The sequence below is a fragment of the Thermobia domestica genome, chromosome 5, assembly GCF_964235325.1.
Source record: "Thermobia domestica chromosome 5, izTheDome1.hap1.1, whole genome shotgun sequence".
Lineage (NCBI taxonomy): Eukaryota > Metazoa > Arthropoda > Insecta > Zygentoma > Lepismatidae > Thermobia > Thermobia domestica.
Window position 1 is genome coordinate 18,101,335 of NC_137458.1, and position 27,088 is coordinate 18,128,422.

General features: G+C 34.6%; 1 protein-coding gene across 1 annotated transcript in view; it reads left to right on the plus strand.

Annotated features, from left to right (window-relative positions):
• Nucleotides 1-27,010, plus strand: part of LOC145685757 (uncharacterized) — a 121,722-nt gene extending 94,712 nt beyond the window's left edge. The window contains exon 2 of the mRNA XM_081758263.1: nucleotides 19,688-27,010. Within this exon, the coding sequence (XP_081614389.1) occupies nucleotides 19,688-19,957 (270 nt within the window). The 3' untranslated portion in view covers nucleotides 19,958-27,010. The remainder of the gene's footprint in view (nucleotides 1-19,687) is intronic.
• The last annotated feature ends 78 nt before the right edge of the window (nucleotides 27,011-27,088 follow it).

Below are 27,088 nucleotides of genomic sequence, written 5' to 3' on the forward strand. Positions count from 1 at the left end.
GCGTGGAAACGGTCAGCACGCCTGATAGTAGACGCAGCACAGTTTGGCTTTTTATAACTTCCTAGACATGAACTTCACTACACGGCACTAGGTAACATATATTAAGTTACCAATAAAGTAATGAGAGGCTCTCTCTTTCTCTCTACACAGAGTGCAGAGGACGCCCCCCCCCCCTGAGGGGAGAGAGAGAAGCACGGACTATGTGCTCTTCGGATGTTCGGCGGTAATTGAACAACCGAAAGATCATCCTCGAGGTTTTATGTGTCAATCTAAGATGACTCAATGTTACCACAGATTGTGCAATCGTTTAGAAAAAATTCTTTAGAATCTGGTTGGATGTAAATGATGTAATGGTTCGGAACACTTGGTGAATTCTGATTGGCTAGAGGTGATATCATACTACTTATGATAGGCGCGCGACATTTCTGATATCGTATAGAGTTTCCAGAACGCACACACCTTCACAAGAAAAGAAAAAAAAAATACAGATATGGGTTCCAACTAAAACCAGTTAAAATTACACAACATTATACAAGGAAAGGGTGACACAAGTCCCTTACTAATAATCGGTTCAAGGGTCAATCTAGCAGCTGCGAAAGTATGAAGTCAGCGCTAAATATAGAATAAGGAGTCATATCAGAACTAAGACTCTAAGAGGGTTTGGTAACATTAATATCAGACTGATGATTCACCGGGAAACAGAGAAGTTGTTTTAAAGGGGAAAAGAGAGAGAGAGAAAAAAAAGAATAATCTTATCGTCTCGTAGTTGGTTGGGAAGGGTGTCTGGAGCAGAATGCGACAGACATCTATTTCTGAATACCTCTCGGCTTCCAAGAGTTTTTAAGAAATAAAGTTGTTCCTCTAGATTAGTAAGTGAAGAACTTTGAGAATAGATCTGGGTGATACTCACATAGCAATTGATTTACACAAGTTCTCGTAGGTTATACAAGGGAGAACTTTGTCGTGGAGTACAGGGTGTTTGCAAAAACACCGCAAAAAGTTTGGTCGAAATTTTAGCCACGACAACACAGTGCCATTTGTCGATACAATAAATACATCTATAGTTTTTTAAACTTGTTCTCAAATTAGCCCTAGTTTAACTTTCGTTCTAGTATTGTTTCTAGTATTCTTTCTAGTATAGTTAAATCAAAGATAGTAACCAGGGCCTAGAGTTGAACGGTATTAACCAGGTAATGGCATATGCTGATGATGTAAATTTAATACGGGATGATAGGAGAACAATAGAAAGAAATTCAGAGATCTTATTAAACGCTTGCAGGGACATGGGTTTAGAAGTAAATGCAGAGAAAACTAAATACATGGAAGTGCGTCGGGACCGTAATACGGCAAATTATGGATGCGTTAATATATTAAATAGTACTTTTGATAAAGTGGATAGTTTCAAATAACTAGGATCAGTATTAATAGACGAAAATCATACTCACGAAGAAATTAAATGTCGACTAAAAGCAGGGACTTCGTGTTACTATTCGGTTCAAAATCTCTTGTCGTCGCGAATTCTGTCGAGGAATTTGAAGCTTAAAATATATAAAACGATAATCATGCCTGTTGTTCTGTATGGTTGCGAAACATTGTCGCTTACTCTTGAGGAAAGAACATAGACTGAAAGTATTTGAGAACAAGATCCTAAGACGAATATTCGGACTCAAAAGGAACGGGAATGGGGAATGGCGGAAACTTCATAACGAGGAACTACATAATTTATACGGTTTACCCAACATTGTTAGGGTCGTCAAGTCTAGGAGGCCTAGGTAGCGGGTAGTCTTAACTGGAAGACCAATCGGAAACGACCATTAGGGAGACCTAGGCGCAGATGGGAGGACAATATTAAGATGGATCTCGCAGAGATAGGAATACAAAGTAGAAACTGGATCCAGTTGGCTAAGGATAGAATTCAGTGGGGAGCGTTTGTGAACGCGGCATTAAACCTCCGAATTCTATAGGCCACAGAGGTAGTTAGTTAGTTTTTAGCAGACTAGAAATATAATTGCTATCATTGTCTTTCCATCTTAGATACATAGTCTTTTTTTTAAAGGGAAAAATAACATGAAAAACTCATATTACAGACAAAAGACAATAACAGTACTGAAAAAAAGCAGGAAAAAATACACATAACAAAAAACCCATTCGATTGTTTGACTAACAAGTTAGTGTCACCACTTTTTTTTTTTTTCACGAAGAGGGATGGGGTGTTTTATTTCTCTATTTTTCTTTTTCTCTGTGTATGTGGATGTTTATTTTGCTTTTACTGTTTCGTTTTATTTTTAAATAAAGTTTATTTTGGCTCAGCCTTTTTGTTATTTTTTTTCTTCTGTACGAACAAAAATGTACTAAAAAGAGCAATTAATTAAAATTTGGGTCTTTCTTCCTAAAGAATATATATATACCATTCGTTATATATACAGTTGTACCTATATGTGTGGTCTTTGTTCCCTAGGGTCACTTTTCTATAATTGAAACTCATAATACCCTTGGGATATTTTCCTTTATTTAATAAAAAAATCTATACAGTTAATATAGAGATATTTTTGTTAAATAAAAGAAAATATATATATCAAAGCATAAGAAAATATATTTTTTGTTTGCTGAATGAAATTGCACTTCGTATATACCAGGTGAAGTCATAAATATATATTTTCGCTCCTATATACAGGATGTTTCAAAACAACACCGACAACGTTTGGGAGATGATTCCTGACACCAAGATAAGACAAAAAGTATAGACCAACCTGGGTGCACAAATGCTTCCTTTCGGAGTTACAGGCTGCCGAAAACATGAAAAAAAAAATGAACTTTAAAGATCCATGACTCCAAAACTATGGGACCTACCATAGTTGGGTGAAGATTTGACTTAGAAACTAGTATGTGCCCTATCCAAAAATACAGTTTCAGTATCATAAGATACTCACGCGACTATTTTTATAAGGAAGTTTGGCTACGGGCGTATAATTTGAAGTACTCACCAACTACCTCTATAAAATTTGTTGCAGAAATACCGCAGGATTGTGAAACTTGGATATTTGGATAGGGCACATACTAGTTTCTAAGTGAAGTCTTGATTCGACTACTGTAGGTCCCATAGTTTTGGAGTTATGGACCTTTAAAGTTATTTTTTTTTTTCATGTTCTCGGCAGCCTATAATTCCGAAAGGAAGCATTTGTACACCCAGATTGGTCTATACTTTTTGTCTTATCTTGGTGTTAGGTATTGCCTCCCATATGTTGTCGGTGTTGTTTGAAACACACTGTATATTTTTTTTTTTAAATTACAGTAGATTTCTATTATCTGAACGCATAGGGACTGCTAATGACATGGATTATTCGGAAATTCAAAAGAAATATTGTAATTCATTTCATACTAAATTAGAGTATGAAGCAAGAAAAGTGATATGAAAGAGTTTTTAGAAGTGGCCTCCATATTCTTATTCAGAACGATGCTTTCTTTAACACAATTTTTTCATTAAATATTCTTCTGGACACGTATTTTCTTTATTATAATAAGGCATGTTACATTTATTTTCAAGTTATGAAATAGTACTCTTGGATATCTGTCTGCCACATTATCTGTAAGAACAATATAGACTACTTAGCAAAGCAAAGGTGCGTCCTGGATTTTTATTGTTGGTGAACTTTCAAAAGCGATTATGCTGTCTTCTTAGTAGACGTAAAGAAAAGTGGCTGTCAATGAATTCACATTATTGATGACAAATCATCTAAGGACAATGTGTGGTGTTAGGAAATATTCAAAAACAGTCTGATTGGCTGTATTATTGTAATTCACACTTCAATCACGGAGTGAATTTCAAGATTTCCTTTTAAATAAAAAGAGTGTGTGTGTACGGTCATAAAACTAAAAAAAAAAACAAAAAAAAAAAAAAAAACTGAAGAATCTTCAATATGTGTTACATATAAGCCAGAAACCAAATACTGTATACAAATATCTGGTAGTTACATCATAGACCTATAGTTACATCATAGACCTAATCTGTGTATAATTGTTGTTGTTAAAAATCTCCTCTGAGTAAACGGCTCGACTACGGTATAAACAGGGAGCACTGAACTTCTAAATAAAATCCCAGTTCTTGTCTAGATTACCTTAATCCAGATTTAAATTACAGTTCTTTACCTACTATAAAATAAATTCTCAAAATGTTCGTTTCGTCCTGTGATGGGGTTCTAGTTGAGGATAATTTTAAATTATTTAATGATTTAAAACCCGTAGAAGCTTTAAGAAGCCCGAAATTACCTTGTCACAATTCTTAGGATTCCTTATATTCTCCTTGATGGTTCTACCAATGATCCCCTTACTCATACAAATATATAACTACCACGGCATTCACATCTCATCTGGTATACCCCAGAACTGACTTGAGCCGCTTAGAAAATAATTCTTAAAATTCAATGTTTCTTGGAGATTTGTAACTGACCTGTTCAAACTAAATGGTAGTTTGGACCACAGAGGAAATGAAGTCGAACGATTATTAAACTTATCTGTAACCTTATTGTGTGAACAGGTGTAAATATCCAATGCCTGCGTACGCATGTCAAAATATAAAAAATAACAAATAAAAAATAAAAAGTTTCGTGTATAAAGTTAGAACTACATCTATTGATTAACCCCTTTCTGCATGATTTTTTTCTTTTAGCGAAAACAAAATCAGTATTGAAAATCCTCATATGGGAACTTGAAAAATGAATTAAAACTTGAATTTTAGATTTTTCATTTAATCCCGACGAGAAATAAGTGCCATATATGACACACTTACAACTCACGAAGAACATATCAGATGACACCAAAATCTCTTATTCATACACGTTAATATCTGGCACAGCAGACAAAACAGTCATTTGATTCCTTTGATAAATCACAAAAAAGCTAAAGTGAAAAAGGGTATGTGCCATATATGGCACGGCATGCGGTAAGGGGTTAAGCACGATTTTAACCTAGTATACAGCGGGCCGAAGGTTCTGACGCAACAGCTACTGTTACCAAACGAGGGTATATAAATGTTATCAAAGAAAAGCTTAATCCATTCTTTTCTGTATTAAATACAGTATGAAGTATTAGCAAACCAATATTCAGATTGAAATTGAAATGTCTCTATCAAATTAAGATAGATTGAACCATGATTCTTTATTATTAGCACATAACAGGGGCGTACCGACGGGGGTGGGTCCATTGAGTCCAGACCCCCTCTCCCCATAACTTCCTAACTCATCATATATTTCTACACTTTCTAATTAAACTGTACTATTTAACAGGGAAATGATTGATGTAGCATGAAAATTTGATCTTACACTTCATATGTATTCTTTCTCTTATAAAAACAATCTAAACGGCGTGACAAACATCTTGGCATTTGAAGGCGGCGCTGCAAGTTCCCTTTAAATGCTGCTAGCAAATGAGAGGCCAGCGGAATTTCCACGTTTATTTTGTACACACCCACGTCTATCCTCTGCCACCTGATCGTGCTGTAGTTCGTCTGCTTAGCCATAACCACACCCCCTTTACTACTCGGCAACGTCGCGTCAGAGCTTGCGTTTTATTCGTTTAGCTGAAATGCCAAGATGTTTGTCACAGGCTTTAGTTTCATAATTTTTTCCTGAAAATATAGGTGAAAGTATTTTACAATTATTTGTCGTCTTTTCGGGTGCAGAATAATACCTGTTCACTACTATACCGACGTAGTGGGTTGTTGTGTTGGACCTCCCCCTCCGAAGCTTAAACCCCTCTTAACAAAAAGAATTCTAGTTCGCGCCTGAGTGTTTACCTGAAAATAAATTTTCAAATACAGATGTATAGTGCGTTCACTCAATAGGAGTGCAGTTCGGCAAATTTCTTTCAGGCTCCAAATGCTGATTTTTACAACAGCATCCCTTCCTCCCTCCATCCCTCTTTCGACCACATCTGCGGAATTGTAACGTATTAATACCCATTCTACCTGTTATTTCTTCTCAATACTATGGCTAATATGAAACAGATGGCAGGCAATGTAGAACAAACTAGTCTTAGGAACAGGGAATCGAGCACTAACTTAAAACACAACATTTGGAAATGTGGCAACTAAGAATCCACGTGGAATTGACAAGCAACTGTCAATTGTTTGAAATGAGAGCTCTGGTTGGCCATTTAGTTATCGGGGATGTTTTCCGTAAGATTCCTCGGACGATGACGTATTTATGGCACGAGTCATAACACGTAGAAGGCGGCATTTTTATATATGAACCGCACCTCGGTTGAAGAAACAAAGTATGCATACACAGGGGAAAAAGAAAGTTATACAAAATGAATAAGACACAAAGCTAAAGCAGATAAAAACACTTTGTACAGAAGATATAGAAAATGGCTACCGTATATAAAATAAATATACAGGGTGTTTCAAAACCATACCGACAACGTTTGAGAGGTGATTCCTGACAACAAGATAAGACAAAAAGCATAGACCAACCTGGGTGCACAAGTGCTTCCTTTCGGAGTTATAGGCTGCCAAAAACATGAAAAAATAAAATTTAAAGGTTCATAGCTTCAAACCTATGGGGACCTACCGTAGTCGGGGTCAAGACTTAACTTAGAAACTAATATGTGTGCTATCCAAAAATACAGTTTCAGAATCCTAAGGTGCTCACGCAACAACTTTTGTAGAGGGAGTTTGGCTACGGGCATATAATTTTAAGTACTCACCAACTACTTCTATAAAAATTGTTGCGAAAGTACCTAAAGATCCTGAAACATGGATATTTGGATAGGGCACTTACTATTAGCTCCTAAGTGAAGTCTTGACCCGACTACAGTAGGTCCCATAGGATTGGAGCTATGGACCTTTAAAGTTTTTTTTTTTTTTTCATGTTTTCGGCAGCCTATGACTCCGAAAGGAAGCATTTGTGTACCCAGGTTACTCTATACTTTTTGCCTTATCTTGGTATCAGGAATCGCCTCACAAACGTTGTCGGTGTCGTTTTGAAGCATCCTGTATAAATAATACAGAGCTAGAAATTAAGAGGTAAAGTGTTCTTTACATAGGCCTATTCTAAAGACACATGAAAGCGTCGTGGTTCGATCCTTTGGTGAAGCACTGAACTGCCTTTAAGAAGATTAACTCTATAGAGATCGATTTTATTTAAGATTTCAGGTGCTGTCTCAAAGAGGTTTTATTGTACTGTATATCGTATATTCTTCTGCAGTATGCATGAGTGTATGTGTGTGTGTGTGTCTGTATGTGTAAACGCAAGAGCTAATTGTTGAGGAAGAAAATGAAAGCGTGTTGGAAGAAACGCAATGCTATATAACCTTGACAAAGTAGGGCAGCCAGCATGTATTTCCCCCCGTAGACGCCATTGTTTAAGTTGCCGAATGATTATATGGTTGAACGTTCCAAAAGAGCGAGCATATCTCCTTCTCTTCTCCAGATGGGTGGGTGCTGTGAGAAATGTTCAACAGAGAATTCTATGAGCTGGGGGGAGGGACACAGGAAATAAGAATCTTTCCTCTTAACAATTCTTTATTACAAGGGTTCTTCCTTTCTTTCTTTCCAGTTCTTTTTATTCTTTTATTATAATTTGGTATTGCTTTACGTTCATATTATATTCTCCTATTCTTTTGCATTCACGCAAGTTTCTTCTTCTTCTTCTTCTTCTGAATGTTATGACCAGTTCACCGGTAACGGATTCCTGAATTTAAATCTACTTGTGTTGTAGTTAGTGTCATAAAAGGAATTGAATGGCTAAGACAGGGGTGACCACAAGGGGGGGAGGGCTATGACGCAAACTGCGTCATTGAAATATTTGGGGGGTTAAAAATCTATATAAATATGTTTGAGAGGGTATAAAAATTAATCGAAAAGTTATTTTTTTCATGGAAGAATACCTACGGATAAACAATTGAGGGGGGGGAGTGCGTCATGAACATGAGGGGGGGCACCACTGACTAAGATGCATATCATTTAAACAAAAAATGCTTGAAGGATGTTTAGTAGGAAGTTATTTTGTTCATTTTACATCGGAATCTATTTGTAGCAAATACAACATATCCGATCTTGAAACTTTGGAACGCGCGCTGAACCGACCTGAATTTAATAATCGAGTGTGATTTCCTTTGATGTTAATGCGAAGTGTACAATCTTGTTCAAAAGAATCTTTAGGATCTTGCTTTACAAGGGGCAATATTCTGGATTGAGCAAACAAATTTCGCATTTATTTAATTATTTTTTTTTTATTTAATTCCGACTGTACGAGGGCACGATGGTTCAGTGGTAGAGCCATAGGGGCTTACCCCTGGTTCGGTTCGGTTAGGTTAGGATTTCATTATCATTTGGCCATGAAACAAACACCGGAGAGATATACATTCCAACACCACACAGTTGTATACGGAGTTAGTATAACTCGTAGGATATGATGCTTTACTTTTTAAAATTTCAATACTTCCAGTGTGCCCCTAAAAAATGTAATAAAGAAATAACGGCCATTTTTTTTAAATATTCAATTAGAACTGAACAATCTGCACAAAATTTAAATCGATCAGTGGAAACAGCATTTTTGTAGAACTTGTGGTTTCCGAGATATCATTGTGAAAAGAATCGGCTACAAACATATAAACCTAGCATTTTAATATATAGATGGTATGAATTTCTACAGCACGAGTAAGATTTTGATTATAAAATGTATGCGTGAGGAATACCAGAAAAAAGAAACACTTCTTGTTTAACCGGGAATCGAAGGAGAAACCTAAACCAAGAGCTACTAAAGAAATAAGAGCAAGTCTCAATAAGGAATAAGAAAGGAGACATTTGGTGACCAATATCACGTACATGTTGTTCACGAAAACCTCTGATGCCGTTCGTACGTGCAGCTTTCTTTCGGTACGTGATTATCTTCCGAATCTAATTGATCGACTTCTCATGGCACGTAGACATTAATGCTTTTGCTGAAGATGGACATGTCAATCATGAATTTCTCGTAGATAAGTACTTACAGCGAAAGAGCTTTCTTCAGACATGCATATAAATCGTATCATAAGAGCTGAAACTGTGTAAGATACATTTTTCTTCCACTCGGCCAACCAAGCTATTCAAATTCGTATTTAACAACCAATTTTAAGGGTGCTAAGGAACGGTATAATAACTGCATCTGATAACGAAGAAACAATGAAAGGGAACAAGAGATATTCCATTAAGAAATTGTGAATGCATCCAATTAGAGAAAGCACACGAATGATCAAAATTTATAAACTACACAGGGGGAAAAATGGATCAATAGGGAGCAAAATGTCTTGTACCCAGTTTTCTTACGATCTTTCAATATCCACTCCAGACCATTACTTGGCCAACAGCCCTTTATGGGCCTGAGCCGCTCCAACGCCATCTGCTAGCGACGGCCTTCAGTATCACCGTGGAGAAAAACGGTGAATGGTCGATTGATAAATAGTGCAGAGCAGATCAAGCATTGATTTAGAAAAGGTATTTGGTGACACTTGGTAAGAAATTCCTGTTTTACTTGTTTCGATTCTTGACCGGACGCACTGGACCAAAGAATCTGGTCCAAATTTTATATTTAGGGCTGATGGCGATTTCTCAGGAGCGAGTATTATTATTTTTGCTACTCCTTCATGCGTTCCTTGTAAGTTGCCGAAAAAAGCTTGCTCAACAGGAGATAAAACAGAATGCTTCTTCTAGAAGACCGTTCATGACAGAATAATTTTTAAAAATCAGTGATTGACAGTGGCGTATTTAAGGCGTGCTTCCGGGATTAAGCCCCCCTCCCCCGAAATTTTATTAACTATTGTAAAGTAAGTGAGATATCTTGGATAACTTTTACATTTCCAGGAAGAAAGTAATCAAAGCCCCTCCCGAAACAAAATCGTAAATACGCCACTGGTGATTGATATAAAAAACACAACTAAAAGGCAAAAGCAGAACGGATGAATACAATAAAATTAAATCGATCAACGAAACTGCGAAAGTACAAATGAACATAATTAGATCCCCGGCCAAGTAAGCTTTTAATGGACAACATTGTTTCCGTGGGTTTTGTCAAGGCACTCCCGTTTCCTCCCACTTTCTCATTCGACCAATTCTTCCATCATCATTCACTTGCTTTAGTCATCATCTCCCTTAGTCTGAAGGGCATGATCGTGGAATGTAGAACCCAAATATTTCATTTCATTTAATTTTTGTATCTACCTAAAAAGTAGTGGAATTCCAACTGATGAACAGCAACTTTTTCAGCTTGTCAATGAAGTACACACAAGAAAACATGAGACATTCGATCTCAAGATGATTTATGAGTAAGTGGCTCGAGCGCATGACAGAATAGCTTTCCATACTAAGAGAGAATGGTCTGACCGCCACGTTCATGTAAGGATATCTAATATCCAATCATGAAATTAAATTCATGCAATTAAGGTTAGTGTAAAGGGACAAGTTTTGCCGATAGATGTCACTAAAGTCTTAATATCTCTCCCATGTATTTTTTTTTACCTTTCACGAGAATTTACAATTTCTTTTATAAATTTCAACCTAAAGACTTCAAATTTTTAGAGAAGGAACTTCATAACCTATTAAAGAGAACAATCCGTGCCGATTTTTTATTTAAAATTTTCTTCATTGTTGAAACAGTTCCATTGTTAAAGATTTGAATATCCATTTCACACAATGAAGAAAATTCTAAATAAAAAAAATCGGCACGGATTATTGCCTTCGATAGATTATGAAGTTCCTTTTCTAAAAATTTGAAGTCTCTTGTTTAAAATTTGTAAGAGAAATCGTGAATTTTCGTGAAAGATAAAAATTACATGGGAGAGATACGAAGTCAGTAGTGCCATCTATCGTAAAAACTAGTCCCTTTAAACCAACCTTAAATCCCATACAATCAAAAGCAGTCATGTTAAAAGTAGAACTAAGAAGAGCAGTTGAAGAATATAAAATTAGCATTATAACAACTCAAGAGCCATACATATTGCAGGGGTGCCCACAAGGGGGGGCTATGACGCAAAGTGCGTCATTGAAATATTTGGGGGGATTAAAATCTGTATAAATATGTTTGAGGGAGTGTAAAAATTAATTGAAAAGAAGATTTTTTTCATGGAAGAACACCTACGGGTAGACAATGGGGGGGGGGGGTGCGTCATGGACAGAAGGGGGGGCACTACTGTCATATTAGTGGAAAAATCCCCTACTTATAACCAGGCCCGTATTTAGGTAAGTGCTATTCTGTGCTCGAGCACAGGGCGGCAGAATTTAGGGGGCGGTAAATTTTGGATTTTTTTTAAAAAAAAGATTGAGAATAAAGTTATATTTAAAACTGCAACCCACAGAGTCCCATGCACGCGCGAAAAAATATGTTAATGTGTTAAATTCGCTCTAATTACAGTAGTTACTAATTAATCAGCTTGGCTGATTATTTTTAAAAAAATCATCCTCTCCCACACACCCACCCCAAGGGGTGAGGATGAACTAGAACATCATAAAAATTGATATCGTTAAACTCAGCAAATCGAAAACTATAAATTCAACACAAATATCTGTCGTTTTCGGTTACTTTTAAAATCTCGCCCCCCTCCCTAGGGAGTGGAGTATGACCTTGAAATTGAATTGGATTAAAAAGGTCACTATTCATCTCAGCGACCCCAAAAAGTATGAATTCAACTAACTGGTCGTTTTCGGGGGGAGCGGCAAATTTTGTGAGGAGAGGCGGCAAATTATTTAGAGCACAGGGGCGCACAATATATAAATACGGGCCTGCTTATAACAGCAACAATGTTTATGATAAACAAGGACACCCAGGCAGCAATAATCAATCACCTTTAATAAGACGATTCAAGCTGTTTAACCGCATTGATATTGAAACAGAAATGCGCAGCTTCATATTAATTAACATATATTGTCAATTTAGCTTTCCAATTCAAGGCTTTCTAAATACATTACGCGATAGTCGGATCAAGACTTCATTTAGGAAGTAATATGTGCGTTATTCAAAAATACGTGTTTCAAAATTCTAAGGTACTCACGCAACTATTTTTGTAGAACCACTTTGGCTCAGCAATTACCTATATAAAAATTGTTGCAGACGTACCGCAGGATTCATTCTGAAACATGAATATTTAGATAGGGCACGTACTAGTTTCTAAATAAAGTCTTGACCCGACTGCGGTAAGTCCCATAGTATTGGGACTATGGACCCTTAAACTTCGATTTTTGTTGATTCGGCAACCTATAACTCCGAAAGAAACCATTTGTGCACCCAGGTTCGTGTCACAGGAATCACCTCCCAAAAGTTGTCGGTGTTGTTTTGAAAGACTGTCGGTGTTATCGGTGTTATCGGAGTTATATATATATATATATATATATATATATATATATATATATATATATATATATATATATATATATATATATATATATACAGTGAAACCTGTCTTTAGCGGAATCAAACGGGACTTGCAAAAATTTCCGTTAAAGTCAGGTTTCCGCTTAGCGGAGGTAGTCCTTTCCTTTCTTTCTTTTTTTTAATACATGTTTATAAAGGAGCATATTGAGGAAATATATTGCTGTACGTACATTGTTCGATTACAGTACTTCTTTCTTCTACGAATAAATACACACACACACACAAAAAAAATGAATACAAAATATGCTATGCACACGTTTTCTTTATTTTTCTAATAGCCAAGCAGGGTTTTCTGTGTGCATTGCTGCTTGGCTGCTTGACTTTCCGCATACACTTTAGCCTGAGAAATACTGAGAGATACTAAGTAAATCAGAATCATTTTTTTCGTAAGGCAAATTTTTGCAGTTCCTTTAAATTTTTGAGAGAATCTTGATATGTATTTATTCTACACTCTTCTTGGAACTCGGTATCGTATTCCTCTTCTTCCTCTATCTCGTTTTCTTCTTTCCGACATTCCGTATGATTCTTGATTAAGTTGCGGGGATTAAGGACAATTTGTGGGGGTGAATATGAGTAGTGGTTGGGGAAGATCAACACTGTCCAGAAATATTTAACAAAAGAACGAACATTTTATCGCAGACAGTGTAATGTATATGTTTCACAAAATGTCTAAACATCTTCTAAACGCTGTAGTCCGGAACTCAGAATTTTCCGTTAAATGTTTATTTTTCTTTCCGTTGTCCGCGTAACACAGTTTCCGCTTAATGAAGGGAGTTTCACACGTTTTGTTCTCCAAAATTCATGGGACCATGAAATATTTCCGTTTAAGACAGTTTTCCGTTTAATAAAGGGTCCGTTGAAGAGAGGTTTTACTGTATATATATATATATATATATATATATATATATATATATATATATATATATATATATATATATATATATATATATATATATAATGAAAAAATAGAGGCATGCAAAGTACAAAAACGTCGATTTATCCTGCAAGAATTATTTTCCTATTCCTTCTTCTATACTGTTTCTCGTTCACGTTGCTGGTGCACTCCGTGACAGCGAACAAGAAAGGTGGGGGAGGGAGGACGTAGAAGACGCATAGAGAGAAAAGAAGTCTGGTTTGAAAATTAACGTAATTAAAGCTGTGCGTGGAAGACACCAGGAGAATAAAAGTAGTGGGTTTGGTCCGTTCGGTTTCGTATTCAAAGTTGATTCTCAGCGGAGATAACCAAAAGGGAGGAGACGTTATTCATTTACAACTGGATACATGATCAAGGTCGACGCTTTTTTAGCTTCTCTTTTTCTTTATATCTTGTGAGAGGTCCAGCTACTTCTATCATCAGTACAATTATTAACTTAGAGCCGTCTTGAACTTTAACAAATATATGATAGAAAGAACAAATAGTTTCACATCGTTAAAAACTAGTGTCGAACTGGCCAAGTTGAGGGCCCTTGACGCGGATCCTTAAAGGCCTCCACCCATTTGTCAGTTGCAAAATGTGATAAGTGACAAAATCGAATTTTTTGTATTGAATAAATTACAAAACAGATAAAAAAAATCACTGAGACAATCAAACGTAATCGTGAAATTACTTCAATTACCTTGACACTTTTTCCCGCAGTTCTTCACTTAATGAGTGAGCAATCAAATCAATTACTTTTTCTTTGTCTACATTCTGATTTTTTTTTCTGTAAACATAAAATGTAAAGGAGAGAAATGGTATCGACTTATCGTAGATCTTAGTCTAGTTTCAACAATTTTCAATTTAGAAAACGCCCTCACACTTGTGACTTACGTACATGGAAGGATAAGCGCAAGGGGCCGTTACGGAGGGCCTTTGCTAAGTACGAAGTTTTTACTGGCTCACGGGCCACACCGATATGATCAAGGTGGCAGGAGAGGACTTCTTTCGCAAAAACGAACTTAGCTTCCGCAACGTTTTTGGTAAAAAGACTCAAGAAAGCATTTGCGATCGAGCAAATTCGACCAAGGCAAATAGGTTCTGCGCTTCGTGATCCCTGCGGGGCCCCTCGGGCCCTTGGCGATTGCCAAGTAGCCAATGTGGCCAGTCCGGCACTGGTAAAAAAAACTTAAGTGTTCGCTACAAACTAAGGAAGGAAAGCTTATCTGATGTAGTAACAGGACCGGCCTAAGAGCAAAATGATGTGTGCAAGAATGAGTTTTGACGCCCCATACAATGAAAATGGGCGTAGAAAACCCTCCACAAAATGGTGCGGGTGCTCTATAACTGAAATTTGTCTGAACTTAATACCTGAAGTTGGCATTTTAAAGGGATTAAAAACCAAAAACTAAAACTAATAAATAGTAATGGATAGTAATAAATATTAAAGTAAAGTATTTAGTACCTTTTCATTATTTTTATTTTTTAAAATGGCTTCTTCTAGTATTAAGTCTGTTAACTGACTGTTTCAAACTTCAATAGACTGAACTAGTGTAAAGAGCAAACTCCTAACAAATTCTTTTACTCAATGTATCATTTTGTCTGGTAGAAAATAACACACATTAAAAAAAAAAAACTATAACAAAAGTTTTATTTGATTTAATATTCATGAAAAATAATATTTAAAAAAGTTACGTCAGTACATTAGAAAAACTAGCGAAAAGTTCAGAAATATAAACTTTGGCTTTCATTTTTCTAGAAAAGGCACATCAATATAACTGTAAGTTGTTAGTATTAGTGTAAAAAATCAAGAAAAAAATATTACAGAAAATTGATTTAAATAATCTATATTATACATTTAGCAATGGACCTTCCTAGCTTTAGCAGCCGAAAATGTTTTTATTAGTGCACCGCAATTTAACGACGATGAAATATCACTTTTAATGGACAAAATTGCAAGGTTGTTGAGTCTTTATTGTAAAAGAGTAGACCTTAGGTAGGTTTTTATTAATTTTTATTTTGAAAAACTTCGCTCCTTATTTTGAAAACTTGGATGTTTACTGTACTCTCAAGCAACATTTTATTTTTTGAACAAAAGTTATTAGTATATTAAAATATCTAATTTGCATTCAAAATTACATGATACACATTTTAATTTTTACCATATTATTTATTTTTAAAATATTTTTTTCTCCTTTTGGCACCCCTCTCAAAATACCATGTGTGTGTTTGCAACCACACACGCCTTAGGCCGGCCCTGTGTATTAATTCTTACAATGTAAAGCAGGAAATCTTATCTAATGTACTAATTTATGTATTCGGCTTTGACGATAATAGTTAAGATTTTCACCGATGTGACTTCCCTCTAGAGCGACCACTGCAAATAATTAAATCCTGTTAGGGTTTGTCTTGTAATTAACAGCATTAACATTTAGCAACAATTATAAATAAAAACAAAATTAAATTTATAGTTTAACGTTCCACGATTATGTCCTTTAGGCTAAAGGAAACGATGAGTAAGGCAAGTGAATGATAATGGAAGAATTGGTGGAATGAAAGTGTTTGAGGATACGGGAGTACCCTGAGAGAACCTACGGACACAATGTTGTCCACCACAAACTTACTTGGACGGGGATCGAATCAGGGACCCCCCGCACCAGAGTTAAGCACTTTACCACTGAGCCACCATGGCCCCCATATTGACGATTGAAATGCAGCTTAAATTGTATTGTTTCAATTTAATCATTTCAAAAGGAATATGCATGATGCTGAATATGAATGTGCTTTGACATTTATTATTAGGACAAAAACCGTGTCCATTTTTAGATTTGAGTAGTAATATTTGTGTAACCGCATGGTGGATCAATAATAACAGACCGAAAACAGTCAACTGAAAGCAGGAAATTCTTGTTATTGTTTACTTCAAAATCTTTTATCGTCCCGAATTCGGTCAAGGAATTTGAAACTTAAAATGTATAAATAATAATCATGCCTATTGTACTATATGGTTGCGAAACATGGTCGCTTACTCTGAGGGAAGAACGCAGACTAAAAGTATTTGAGAACAAAATCCTGAGACGAATATTCGGATCCAAGAGGAACTGGTATGGGGAATGGCGGAAACTTCATAACGAAGAACTACATAATTTATAACGTTTACCAAACATTGTTAGGGTCATCAAGTCTAGGAGGCTTAGGTGGGCAGGTCATGTAGCCAGGATGGAAGAAAGTACGAATGCTTCCGAAATTTTAACTGGAAATCCAATCGGGAAACGACCATTAGGAAGACCTAGGCGCAGATGGGAGGACAATGTTAAGATGGATCTCGCAGAAATAGGAATACAAAGTAGAACTGATTCCAGTTACCTAAGGGCAGAAGTCAATGGAGAGATTTTGTGAACGCAGCATTGAACCTTCTGGTTCCATACATAGGCTATGGAGTTAGTCAGTCAGTAACTGCGTGTTGGTTGGTGGTTAAATTAAAATAAATAAATAAATTGTTAGATGTAAAGAATTCTTTTGATTAAGCATAAGCACAATTTTAACCTACCGGTATAGTATATAGCGAACGAAAGGCTAGATGCAACAACTGGCAATAATAATAATAATAATAATAATAATAATAATAATAATAATAATAATAATAATAATAATAATAATAATAATAATAATAATAATACATTAGTTTAAGTGATAATTGTGCACCTCCCTCCCAAAACTGAATTTTAGGTCACGCAGAGAGCACAATCAAGTTAAAGGGCAGAATCCGATAATACTTCTATTAGAGACGAATTTCCATTTAGAACCTGCTTACGTTAAATACTAAAAAGTGATTGCAAGGAATATTGTGAAGGTCGTGTTGAGCATTCAGTTAATTCAGTCAGCTCTTGACCTTTTGTCTCTGCTACTTTGTCCATAACACATCGACGCAGATAATAAAGACATGTGATTTCATGCGGAGGTCAACAGGTTCATGGATTGGGCACTTTTTCCTAGTAACCGAAATAGTTAATGACGTCATCAACTTTTTTTTTTTATTGTTTTCGCTTTAACATATCGTCATTTTCTCCGAAAACATAATTATTCTTGTCATTTATTCGTGTGACTCACCGTCGCCTATAGAGAAGTAATACGTGTTCGGAATAGCTTTACATGACAAAATGTCATTGTTAAACGTTACATCAATTGTATTCTTCACATACGTAAAAGATTTTTAAAAAGTATTCATTTCATCATGGGCTTTCTAGATTTTTTTCTTCTGTAGTAGTTTCGAAATGTCTACGGTCAATTAAATTGTCTCTGTAAACAAGGGCGCCCATCAGGGGGGGGGGGGGCAAGGTAGGGCGATCGCCCCCCTCTAGAGGAAATTGTACTTCGGAAGATCGAAAACCCAATAATTTTTTTTTTAGAATAGTTACCACAAAATTTGAGACAACATTTGAAATGTCGCTTATATTTGACACCCTCCCCTGGAAACCACATCATGGGCGCCCTTGTCTGTAAGTTATGCTGAAGACTGGTCCAAAAGACTTGATGAGTCCCGTGAATTTTATATTGCCACTTTAGAAGTTTTCTGCTGGCTAAGCACCTGGTGTTATTTATTGTTGAGGAATTTAACCCCAAAATGATGCCTTGATTTGGAGTCATATTTCTTGACGTATCAGTAAGCTTAATCCTTATAAATTATGTTTTTTTTTTTTTTTTAAAGATAAATTATAGACTTTTAGTCAAGCGGCTACAGCATCATCCTTATTTACCCTGGAATCATGGTTCTTTCCTTACCTCATTCTCTTCAGAATAGAATAGCCTTTCAAACGATACTATTTACATGACTTTCATAATGTATTTGAGGCAGGAAAATCACCCAAAAACGGGGGGATTTCTTGGTAAACATATTCCTTTCTTTACTTTTTTGCCCCTCTGGACCCCCTATGTTAACGCAGAGATATGGAAAATACTAATTGGTGTACTGAATGTTTGTACAAAATTTCAGTCTTCTGGTGAAAAAGTAAGTCTGCCAAAAAATAATAAAAATAGCCTTAACAAAAAATATTTGTTTAAAGTTGTCATCAACCCAGGAGTATGTCTCGACGCAGGAAAGCGTGAAACCATTGGTAATGTGTTCTACAATGCCTCCATGCTTAAAAAAATAAAATAAAAAAGATTTATTGGTACTTTTTAATCGAAGAATGAAGACACTACTTTAGTATCTCTAAACAGGTACTATTGCTCCAAAGGATTAATGATAAGGGTACTCACTTTTTGTGCAAAAGATCCTTGATTCGATCCCCCAGGCCATGTGAGTTTGTGGCGGACAACTATGTGATTAGTTTTTTCTCCAAGTTCTACCGTTTTCTCCTGAACATTTCATTGCACCAGTTCAGTTATCATTTAATTGCATTTACGAACAGTATACGAAATCTACAGAATCTTTCTTTTCTTATTTGTTTTCGTATTCAACTGAGAACATCTCGGCAAAATTTTCACTATATCATCATCATCATCATCATCATAGTTATTCTGCCATTATTGGCAGGTCACTTGCCGTAACTGAGAAGCTTCCATGCTCCACGGTCCTCCGCCAACCTCTTTATCTTCACGTACGATTTTTGTGTTTCGACATTGTCAATTAATTGTAGGCTCATTCACCCCTTCCTGCCACCATACCCTCTAGCATCTCCGTCATGATACAGTTCCTTTTTAGCCAATATCCCAACCAGTTTCTCTTCCTCCTCTTAATAATTTCCTCCTCCTAATATATATATTTAGCAAAACAGGCATTCATGTGCAAACCGAAGCAGACATAACTGATATAAATGCTTTGAAAATTATACGGAAAGTGTGAAAGGAGAAGAGGAAGTGGAGGGAGAAGAATATGACATTGAGTTGGAAGAACAGTGTAAGCTAAAGATTTATCAAGATTCTGTCAAAAGTTTAAAGGAACTGCAACATTTGCCTTACTTCAAAATGACACTGATATGCATCGACTTTTCTTTTCTTTTCTTTTTTCTTTTCTTTCTTCTTCTTCTTCTTTTTGTTGCATAGATCTACCTTCGTTAACCGGAAACCTATCTTTAACGTAAATTTTTGCGAGTCCCGTTCGATTCCGCTAAAGACAAGTTTTACTGTACTTGTATATTTCCTCTAGGTGACATCTGTGCTGATCCAGCTACTTCGACATGCAGCGTCACGTTAACGCTGACGAAAGTGTTATTCTTGTTTTCTTGTTTCATTAAGATTTGATAATCAACCGAAAGATCGACAGTTATCATAATTCGTTTGTTGTATTTTCTATGTGTAATTGTGTTATTGTTCTGTCATATTTAATTATGCTTATTAATATGATATTTCTTTTTTTTTCTCATTACAGGTGGGACTTCGTCAGTTAGACTTATCGCTGCTATCGCAACTATGGTCATTGAACGAGTCAATTCAAGAATTTCGTCAGTTGTTACAAGACCAGGACGACACAGCTCCTCTTTCCCCTCCATCGCCGTCGTCAGCTGACGAAGGAGACGAATTCTTCTCTCCGATGCACTACCGCTCAAATTCTGGAGGACGGACATTATCTGCAGTTCCTGAGCAATACCCGCTATCTAGCAGCTCCTCACAGTCAAGCATAGAGTATGGAGATGTCTGAAGTTCATATGGATTGTTTTTAATTTGAGGTGAAAAATATCAACTAAAGTTTTTGATTGGTTCGTGGTTTGGTTATCTTGTGATTATTTCTTTTTTAAAAAAATATAATATTGTGGTTCAATAATACGAAGACTGTGTGTTTGTGTGGTGAAGTTTGGACCGTTCGAGTGAGAAGGCTGCATGTTAGGAAAGCAATTAAATGATAAAGTGTTGATCTCTTGTTGATTGAAACGTTATGACGAACTTAAACCAAGATGGCAGCTAGAAAGCGGAACATTCCCGATTGGTTGAAAGAAGCTTCCGAAAAACACAAAGACGAAAAGTCAGCTGAAACTAGCCCAAAGAAAAAATCAAGCTCAGTAATCAGCCCAAAGAAAAGTGTTCACACTTCTGAAGATAATAGTAAACACGACGATACGCCATCTACGTCACGTGATGTGGAGTATATTATAAGTCCTGAGGAACTGGAAGATCTTGCTAAAGAAATTCTGGAGAAAAGTGGAGAGCAATTTAATACTCAAATCTCTACTTCGTAGAGCGTGGTCTTTTAAAGTTTGTTTTTGGCCCCGCCTACTGAAGGGTTTAGAAAAAGGAATTACAGGCATATTGTGGCCAGATCTAGTTTTATATATTTCTTTCCCATTTTATCCTTGACAATGTATGGTTAGTTACTTTAAAAAAAAAATATAGCAAAGATTTGAAGCCGTTCAAAACACAACTAAGAATGAAAAAAAAATGCTCTTTAGGAAACGTTGTATTGTATTACATATCATATATTTAGAAACAATTCTTTAAAATACTGTGGTTAACACGTTTGTCTTTGGTGTGCATGATTCGGTTTCAATTATTGAGCTAGTTTTAATTAGAGTAGAACAAAATATTTTAACTATTGACCAGCGAAATATTTTATCGTCCAGGCAGTTTCAATCTGATATTTAATTGTCGGTAAAAAAAAAAAAAAAAAATCAACATATTCTTTCAATACATATTGGTTTAGTCCCAGATAATTTTAAGTAAAAAAAGAAAGTTAATCTCGTGTTAATAGTTTTCTGCTTACCTGAACCATAAAGAATTCTCCTATCTTTATATTAAAAGGTAAAATATGTATTCTTTTGGTGAATATTTCAGAGGAAAAATCAAACACACTCTGGTAACTGTTTTTTTTTTAATTAAATCATATGTTATTTCACTAAACAGCTAAAAAAATAAACAAACAAATTGAGTGTCAGAGCAATAGGTGGGGCCATGAATAACATTTTATGTAAATGACAAGCTTTTATTGTGTATTATAATTGTTTATTAAACAAACCAGGATATGGGAAACGACTGAGTTGTTTGTCGTGTACATACTGAATCTGTCACATGTTGTGTTAAGTTCTACTTGAATTTAGGTATTTTGTAAATTTTCAAAAAAATCATTATTTTACAGTTCGTTCCTTGATCGTAATTTGATCATTCCTTTAAAATCAATTTTGTTTTGTTGTTCTTGTTGTTGTCTATACAATTGTACACCAATTCATATTTTTCTGTAAATAGGACTACAATTTTTCAGTAACTAAATTATAAACCAAACAGGATATGAATAATTATAAATATAATTTACGTGTCAGTGTGTGTGTGTGTACTGTTTTAAAATAATGAGTAGTGTTAATCAGCATTGTTTACAATATTTCTTCTTTAAGTGAAACATTTGTATTATTTCATCCAGTAAAGTCTCGAGGCAGAAAATAATTTAAATTCTGTTGCTTAGAAAATAATGTCTGTTTAGATTCATGGCTGATGGAAAAAGAAAATTTTCTTTAATACATCATTACAATGAAGTCCTGTAATATTCAAAGACTGCTTTACTTGACAATTTTTTGTAATTAAGATTTATAATTATATATATATAAAGAATCTTTTACAACCGTAGTTCTAAAAAAATGTTCAAACCAGAGGTATGAGGGAAAACAAAAATATGGAGGTTAAAGATTTTTTTTTTAAATGCAATGGTTATTGGTAAATTCATAATATTTTAAATTCTGGCTAATTATCCAGTTTTATTGAAATTATCATAAATCATTTTTCAATTATAATACGCATATTAGCGTACAGTAATTAAATCAGTGTGTAGAAAAAGGAGAATATTCCCCAACACGTTACTTTTAAAAAACGAAAAGTAAAACTGCTTACCGGAAATACCATTGCTTACGTAAAAATATATGTATGGGAGATTTGTAGCGTATGTTAAGACCTTTCATTTTCCAAAATTCCAAAAACGTAATGGGATTGGATATTTAGTTATAGAGAAATTGTTATCGTGCAATGTTATCCTTTATTTTTGGAATGATGTTCTTTTTCTACTCACCGATTCAATTATAAGTTACAATATGTATATATCAACTCCTCACCAACATTACGTATATTTACTGATCACAATGTAGAGGTGTTTTATGTCAAGGAGTAATCAAGAGCTCGAAAATTGCTGGAAACAAAAAGTATATGTGAGTCATTCAGTTCCAAAACATCTCTTGTCCATTTATATCAAATCCCCCCCCCCCCCAAAAAAAAAAAGGGGAAAAAACGAAAAAAAAAACTGTAGGATCGATGCGTTTTGTAGAACTAGAAACATTTGAAGATGTTCAGGTTTTTCACATGAACACATTGAAGTATTCCCAATTCTACAAAACACGGGGATCCTACTTTTTTTTTTTTTTTTTTTTTTTGATTTGCTGTAAATGGACAAGTGCAGTTTTGGAATTAGACGACTCGTATAATTAGATTGTATTCCAGCATGTTCTGTGGTTTTTCTCATGAGCGGTTACAGTATAGAGCATGTTAGGTAATTCTAACGACAAAGTTACAATGCTGAGGATATCGTTCTGAAATTTTACATTGTGAAAATCTACCCTGAAACGCTCAATTTATGTTTATTAAAAATATTGAGAATTGGGATAATTACTATTAAATTGTTACTATTGTGAAATAGTATGGATAATTGAATTTGAAATTGTATAAAATTTATTGTTTTTAATTTGTAAGTGTTCAGCATTTCAGTTGGTAACAAGCAGTCATTGAGAATATTTACAAAGGACAGCTATAGATAGAAAATTTTGTACTTATTTTTCTGTTGACCACAATGATCGTCTGCAAAATTAACTACTTCACAAATTTTACTTTTTTATTAACTTTTTATAATACGATATTGTTTTTTCATTTAAATATTATATTTTAAAATAATGTACAAAGTCGATGTTAACATTTAAATTAGAGACTCTCCTATAATTATGCGGGTAGTGTTAACGAAAATGATGTGATTATGATGGATCTACAGTTCAGTAATATTTCTTGTTTTTGTTCCCGTTATACGTACAGTTTTAACATTCTAAAATCAAAATACGTCACTAATATCTATACCAATGTTAATTTTCTTATTTTGTCATTACTGTTCGTAACATAAAACATTTAATCTTCCGCGCTTAAGTAAAATGTTTCTCTGCTGTTTTCTTCTTACATGGAATTGTAGCAAAAGTATTTACTAGCCTTGCAGACAGTAACAACAATCAGAGTTCTGACTGGTCCATGACGGTTTTATTTACTATAAATTGTGACACTATTTGCCCCCCTGCATGTTTGAGTTCTGGTATATAATGATCCATTTGATAGTTGAAATTATTTGATTTGACCATAATCAGTTTTAGAAGCGGCAGTGATAATGTTTTTTATAAGCAGTTTGGGTGATCTGTATAGTAGCAGATTACCTAACGACTAAAGCTGACAGATTATCTAAGTTACAGAAACAGCATTATGGACAGCCTATAAGCTACATTTAATCAAAAAAGGGCTTAAGTTTAGAGGCGCCCGTTCAGTTTCAAACCTACAAAAAAGCAGTTAAAACATTAAAAACTGTTAGGTTAGACTAGGTTAGATTACGTTACTTTAGGTTAGGTTTGGTTGCTTTAGGTTAAGCGGTAAGACTTCAGTTAGACTAGAACAGTGACTGGAGCTGGTTCTCATAGAAGCTTTAATTATAACTTAAATTCAGTAATTCGTGGTTCTCATAAAAATTAAATAGATTCTCTTCATTATTCTTATATAATTCTGTAAAACTCAATTCGGAAATATCACATTCAACGCATCCTATACGACTAACATGTTGCTGAATCATCGAAACCTTTCGCGTGTTGCAAATAGTACCCACTTCTACATATCTTTTCTCGTATTAAACATAACTTTACTCCCAAACTTTCACACCTAAATATCACATAAGAACTCCAAATCATCATTTCTTACCTTATTTCTCCTGTAAATTTTCCTAATTTTTATATAAAAAACGTAGGGGCATCTCTAAACTTACCCCAAAAGAGTATGAACAGTAAACAGTAGGTACATAAAATTATTTCTTTTAAAATGAAAAGTCAAGTAGACGACAGCTACATGCGATACATTTCTGGATATTTAGAGTTTAGTTCCAACTGCTAGTCTCTGCTAAGTTTGTAATTTCATCTATTTGTTTTGAAATATGAACAAATAAAAAATGTCACTTGTTATTGCGATTTTTATATTGGGGAATCTAGAATTTCTATATGAAAATGTATTTTGTGCTTTTTATTTACTGAAACCTAAAAGAAACCGACGTTCATTAGACTAATTTTACAGTGTTCTCTTTGCTATGTACTGTCTTTTCGAATATGTGTATCGTTAACTTTCACAAAATCATCTCCTGATATTGTTCGATATTTTCTTTGTTATTAGGTATAATCAATGTTATTAGATTTTGTTAGTAATCATGTTATTGTATTCGTACATTCCAAATTCTGATAGTGCCGTGCATAATAGAAGCAATGTTCCTTTTATGGGAGGAGTTGGATTTATTATCTTATACATGACCTATTAAAGCTTCAAGCAAAAGGAATGAGTTTCAACCCTAACGTGATAAGAATAAGATTTTTTTTCTTCTTAAATCTGACAGATCCTAACTTCAAGCAAGAATGATGATGGGTGAATCTCAAAGAAAGCACACGCCATATTTAATCAAAATAGGATAATTTTTTTAAAAAATGAAAAATATCGTAAAAACCGAACCAAATCACCGTAATTGAACGCATTCCGAAGATTTCAGCTAAGGTTTGAGAAAAGAACCAATTGTAGTACCCAACAGTAAGGATATCTTGTTGAATAAAATAAAATAGTTTGGAATGCTTCACAAGGACCTTTCATATTACTATATCATTGTTGGGTACAATATTTCAGATCGTTTGTTTCATTTAGAAACTTTTCCTTCGTGGTGACACGGGTAGATTGGGTAGATTGAGTAGATTGGTCATTTCTAGTATAACTTTAAAAAATCCTAAAAATCACAACATTTATGGTATATCTCACGATTTTCAGTCTCACAGATATTGCAGGGCCCATAGCCTAGAGACACAGCCAATTTTAACTTTTAAAATTGTTCGTTTGTTTTTATGAACTGATTAAAACTGAAAATTTATATGTATTTTTGATGACTCTCAAAGTGGGTTATGTTTAAAAGTTCTTTCGTGGCTCAATTTTTTTGTCAGTGAAGAAATAGTTACTAAACGATTTTCGACATACCTTACATTAAGGATCATTGGAGATGTCAGTTTTTAAATATTGATTCTTGTATTTCATAATATATTGTAAAAAGGTAGTATAATAAGCTTGAATAATCATTGCAATTCCAAAGTGAGGTATTTACTAAAAAGGGGCTTGTACTTTGATTATGTCAAGGATGTTATAAATAGAGGATCTGCCCATATGTATCTTCATCCTATTAAATCAATGAAGCCAAAAAACAACCGGCACGTCTGATTGGCTACTCTCGTATCTGCCATCGTCTGATTGGCTACTTTCGTTTCCGTCAGGATTATTGGCTCAAAACTTTGCGATCTTATTGGGCGGAGTGGGCAGAGTAGGGGTGGCGAAATTGTGACGTATGGCTTCAAGATTTTGTTGTAAGGGCAGATTCTCTATCTTATAAGATCCTTGAATTATGTGGCCTCGCCATTAAAAATAATTGAACAGCTTTTTAAAAAAATGAGATAATGATCTAGGTGATCTATTGACTCATGTTGTTATAGTTTTGATTTAATTCTTACGAGATTTTTAACAACAATTTTTTACCACAATTTGAAGACGACTGTCAAATAATGGTTAAGTTATCTCATTATCTGATAAAAATCTTTCATACATGTGTCCTTGTTGTAACATTTCCTACAAAATGTTCTCTGTTTTGAACTATTCTCTGAGTAATAAATTGTTCTGTTTCATGTTTTAAAAAAAACTGATTGTCTTCAGCAGCAATTCTCTTAAATTTTGAGATAACGATAATAACGGAGATAATTGTTTTGTTAATAATGAATCAAAGTTGATTTTTTTTGTAACTAATTAAAATTTATACATTTTGCAAAAGAAAATATTGAAGTATTCATAAGGGTAGCTATATAATAAGGAAATAGATGAAAAAATCCACTTGTTGTTACTTATTAAGAGCCTGACACACTAAAAATAATACAAAATTTACCATTTTTCTTTTGCTTGTTTTTCATGAGTCAAAGAAGATAATGAAATGCAACTTACCATAATCATATATAATGTTATTCTACAACAGAAAATATGAACCTGAAGAATTTTCAATCTTGTCACCCGTAGAAATTACAGTGTTGCCAGAATAACATTTTCCCCAAAATCTAAGTTAAGGCAGCGACTAAAGGAACGAACTCTACTGCATTTGATTATGTATCATATTGTTTTGGTGTCCTGCAAACTACTTTTTAAATAATAGTTATATCTAGTTTGTAATAAACAGAATAGTTTTAACATAGTTATTAAAATTAAATAATAACGTTTCACTTATGACAAGCAAAAAAAAAAGTAAATTTTGCATTATTTGTAGTATGCCAGGCTCTTAATTGAGAAGATCAAAACTGACATTGTAATCTTGTTAAAAAAAAAAAAAAAAGAAAAGAAAAAAGAAAATGGACACCCACTTCTCAGTCTTGTAGCCATACGTAGGAAATCATGGTGCTTTGGATTGAAGAAAAAAAAAATGAAATTATCCAAAGAAATTTGCACTTGTTTTATGAACTTTCGTCAATCAAGTTTTGCATAATTAATAAAGTTTTGAAAGGAT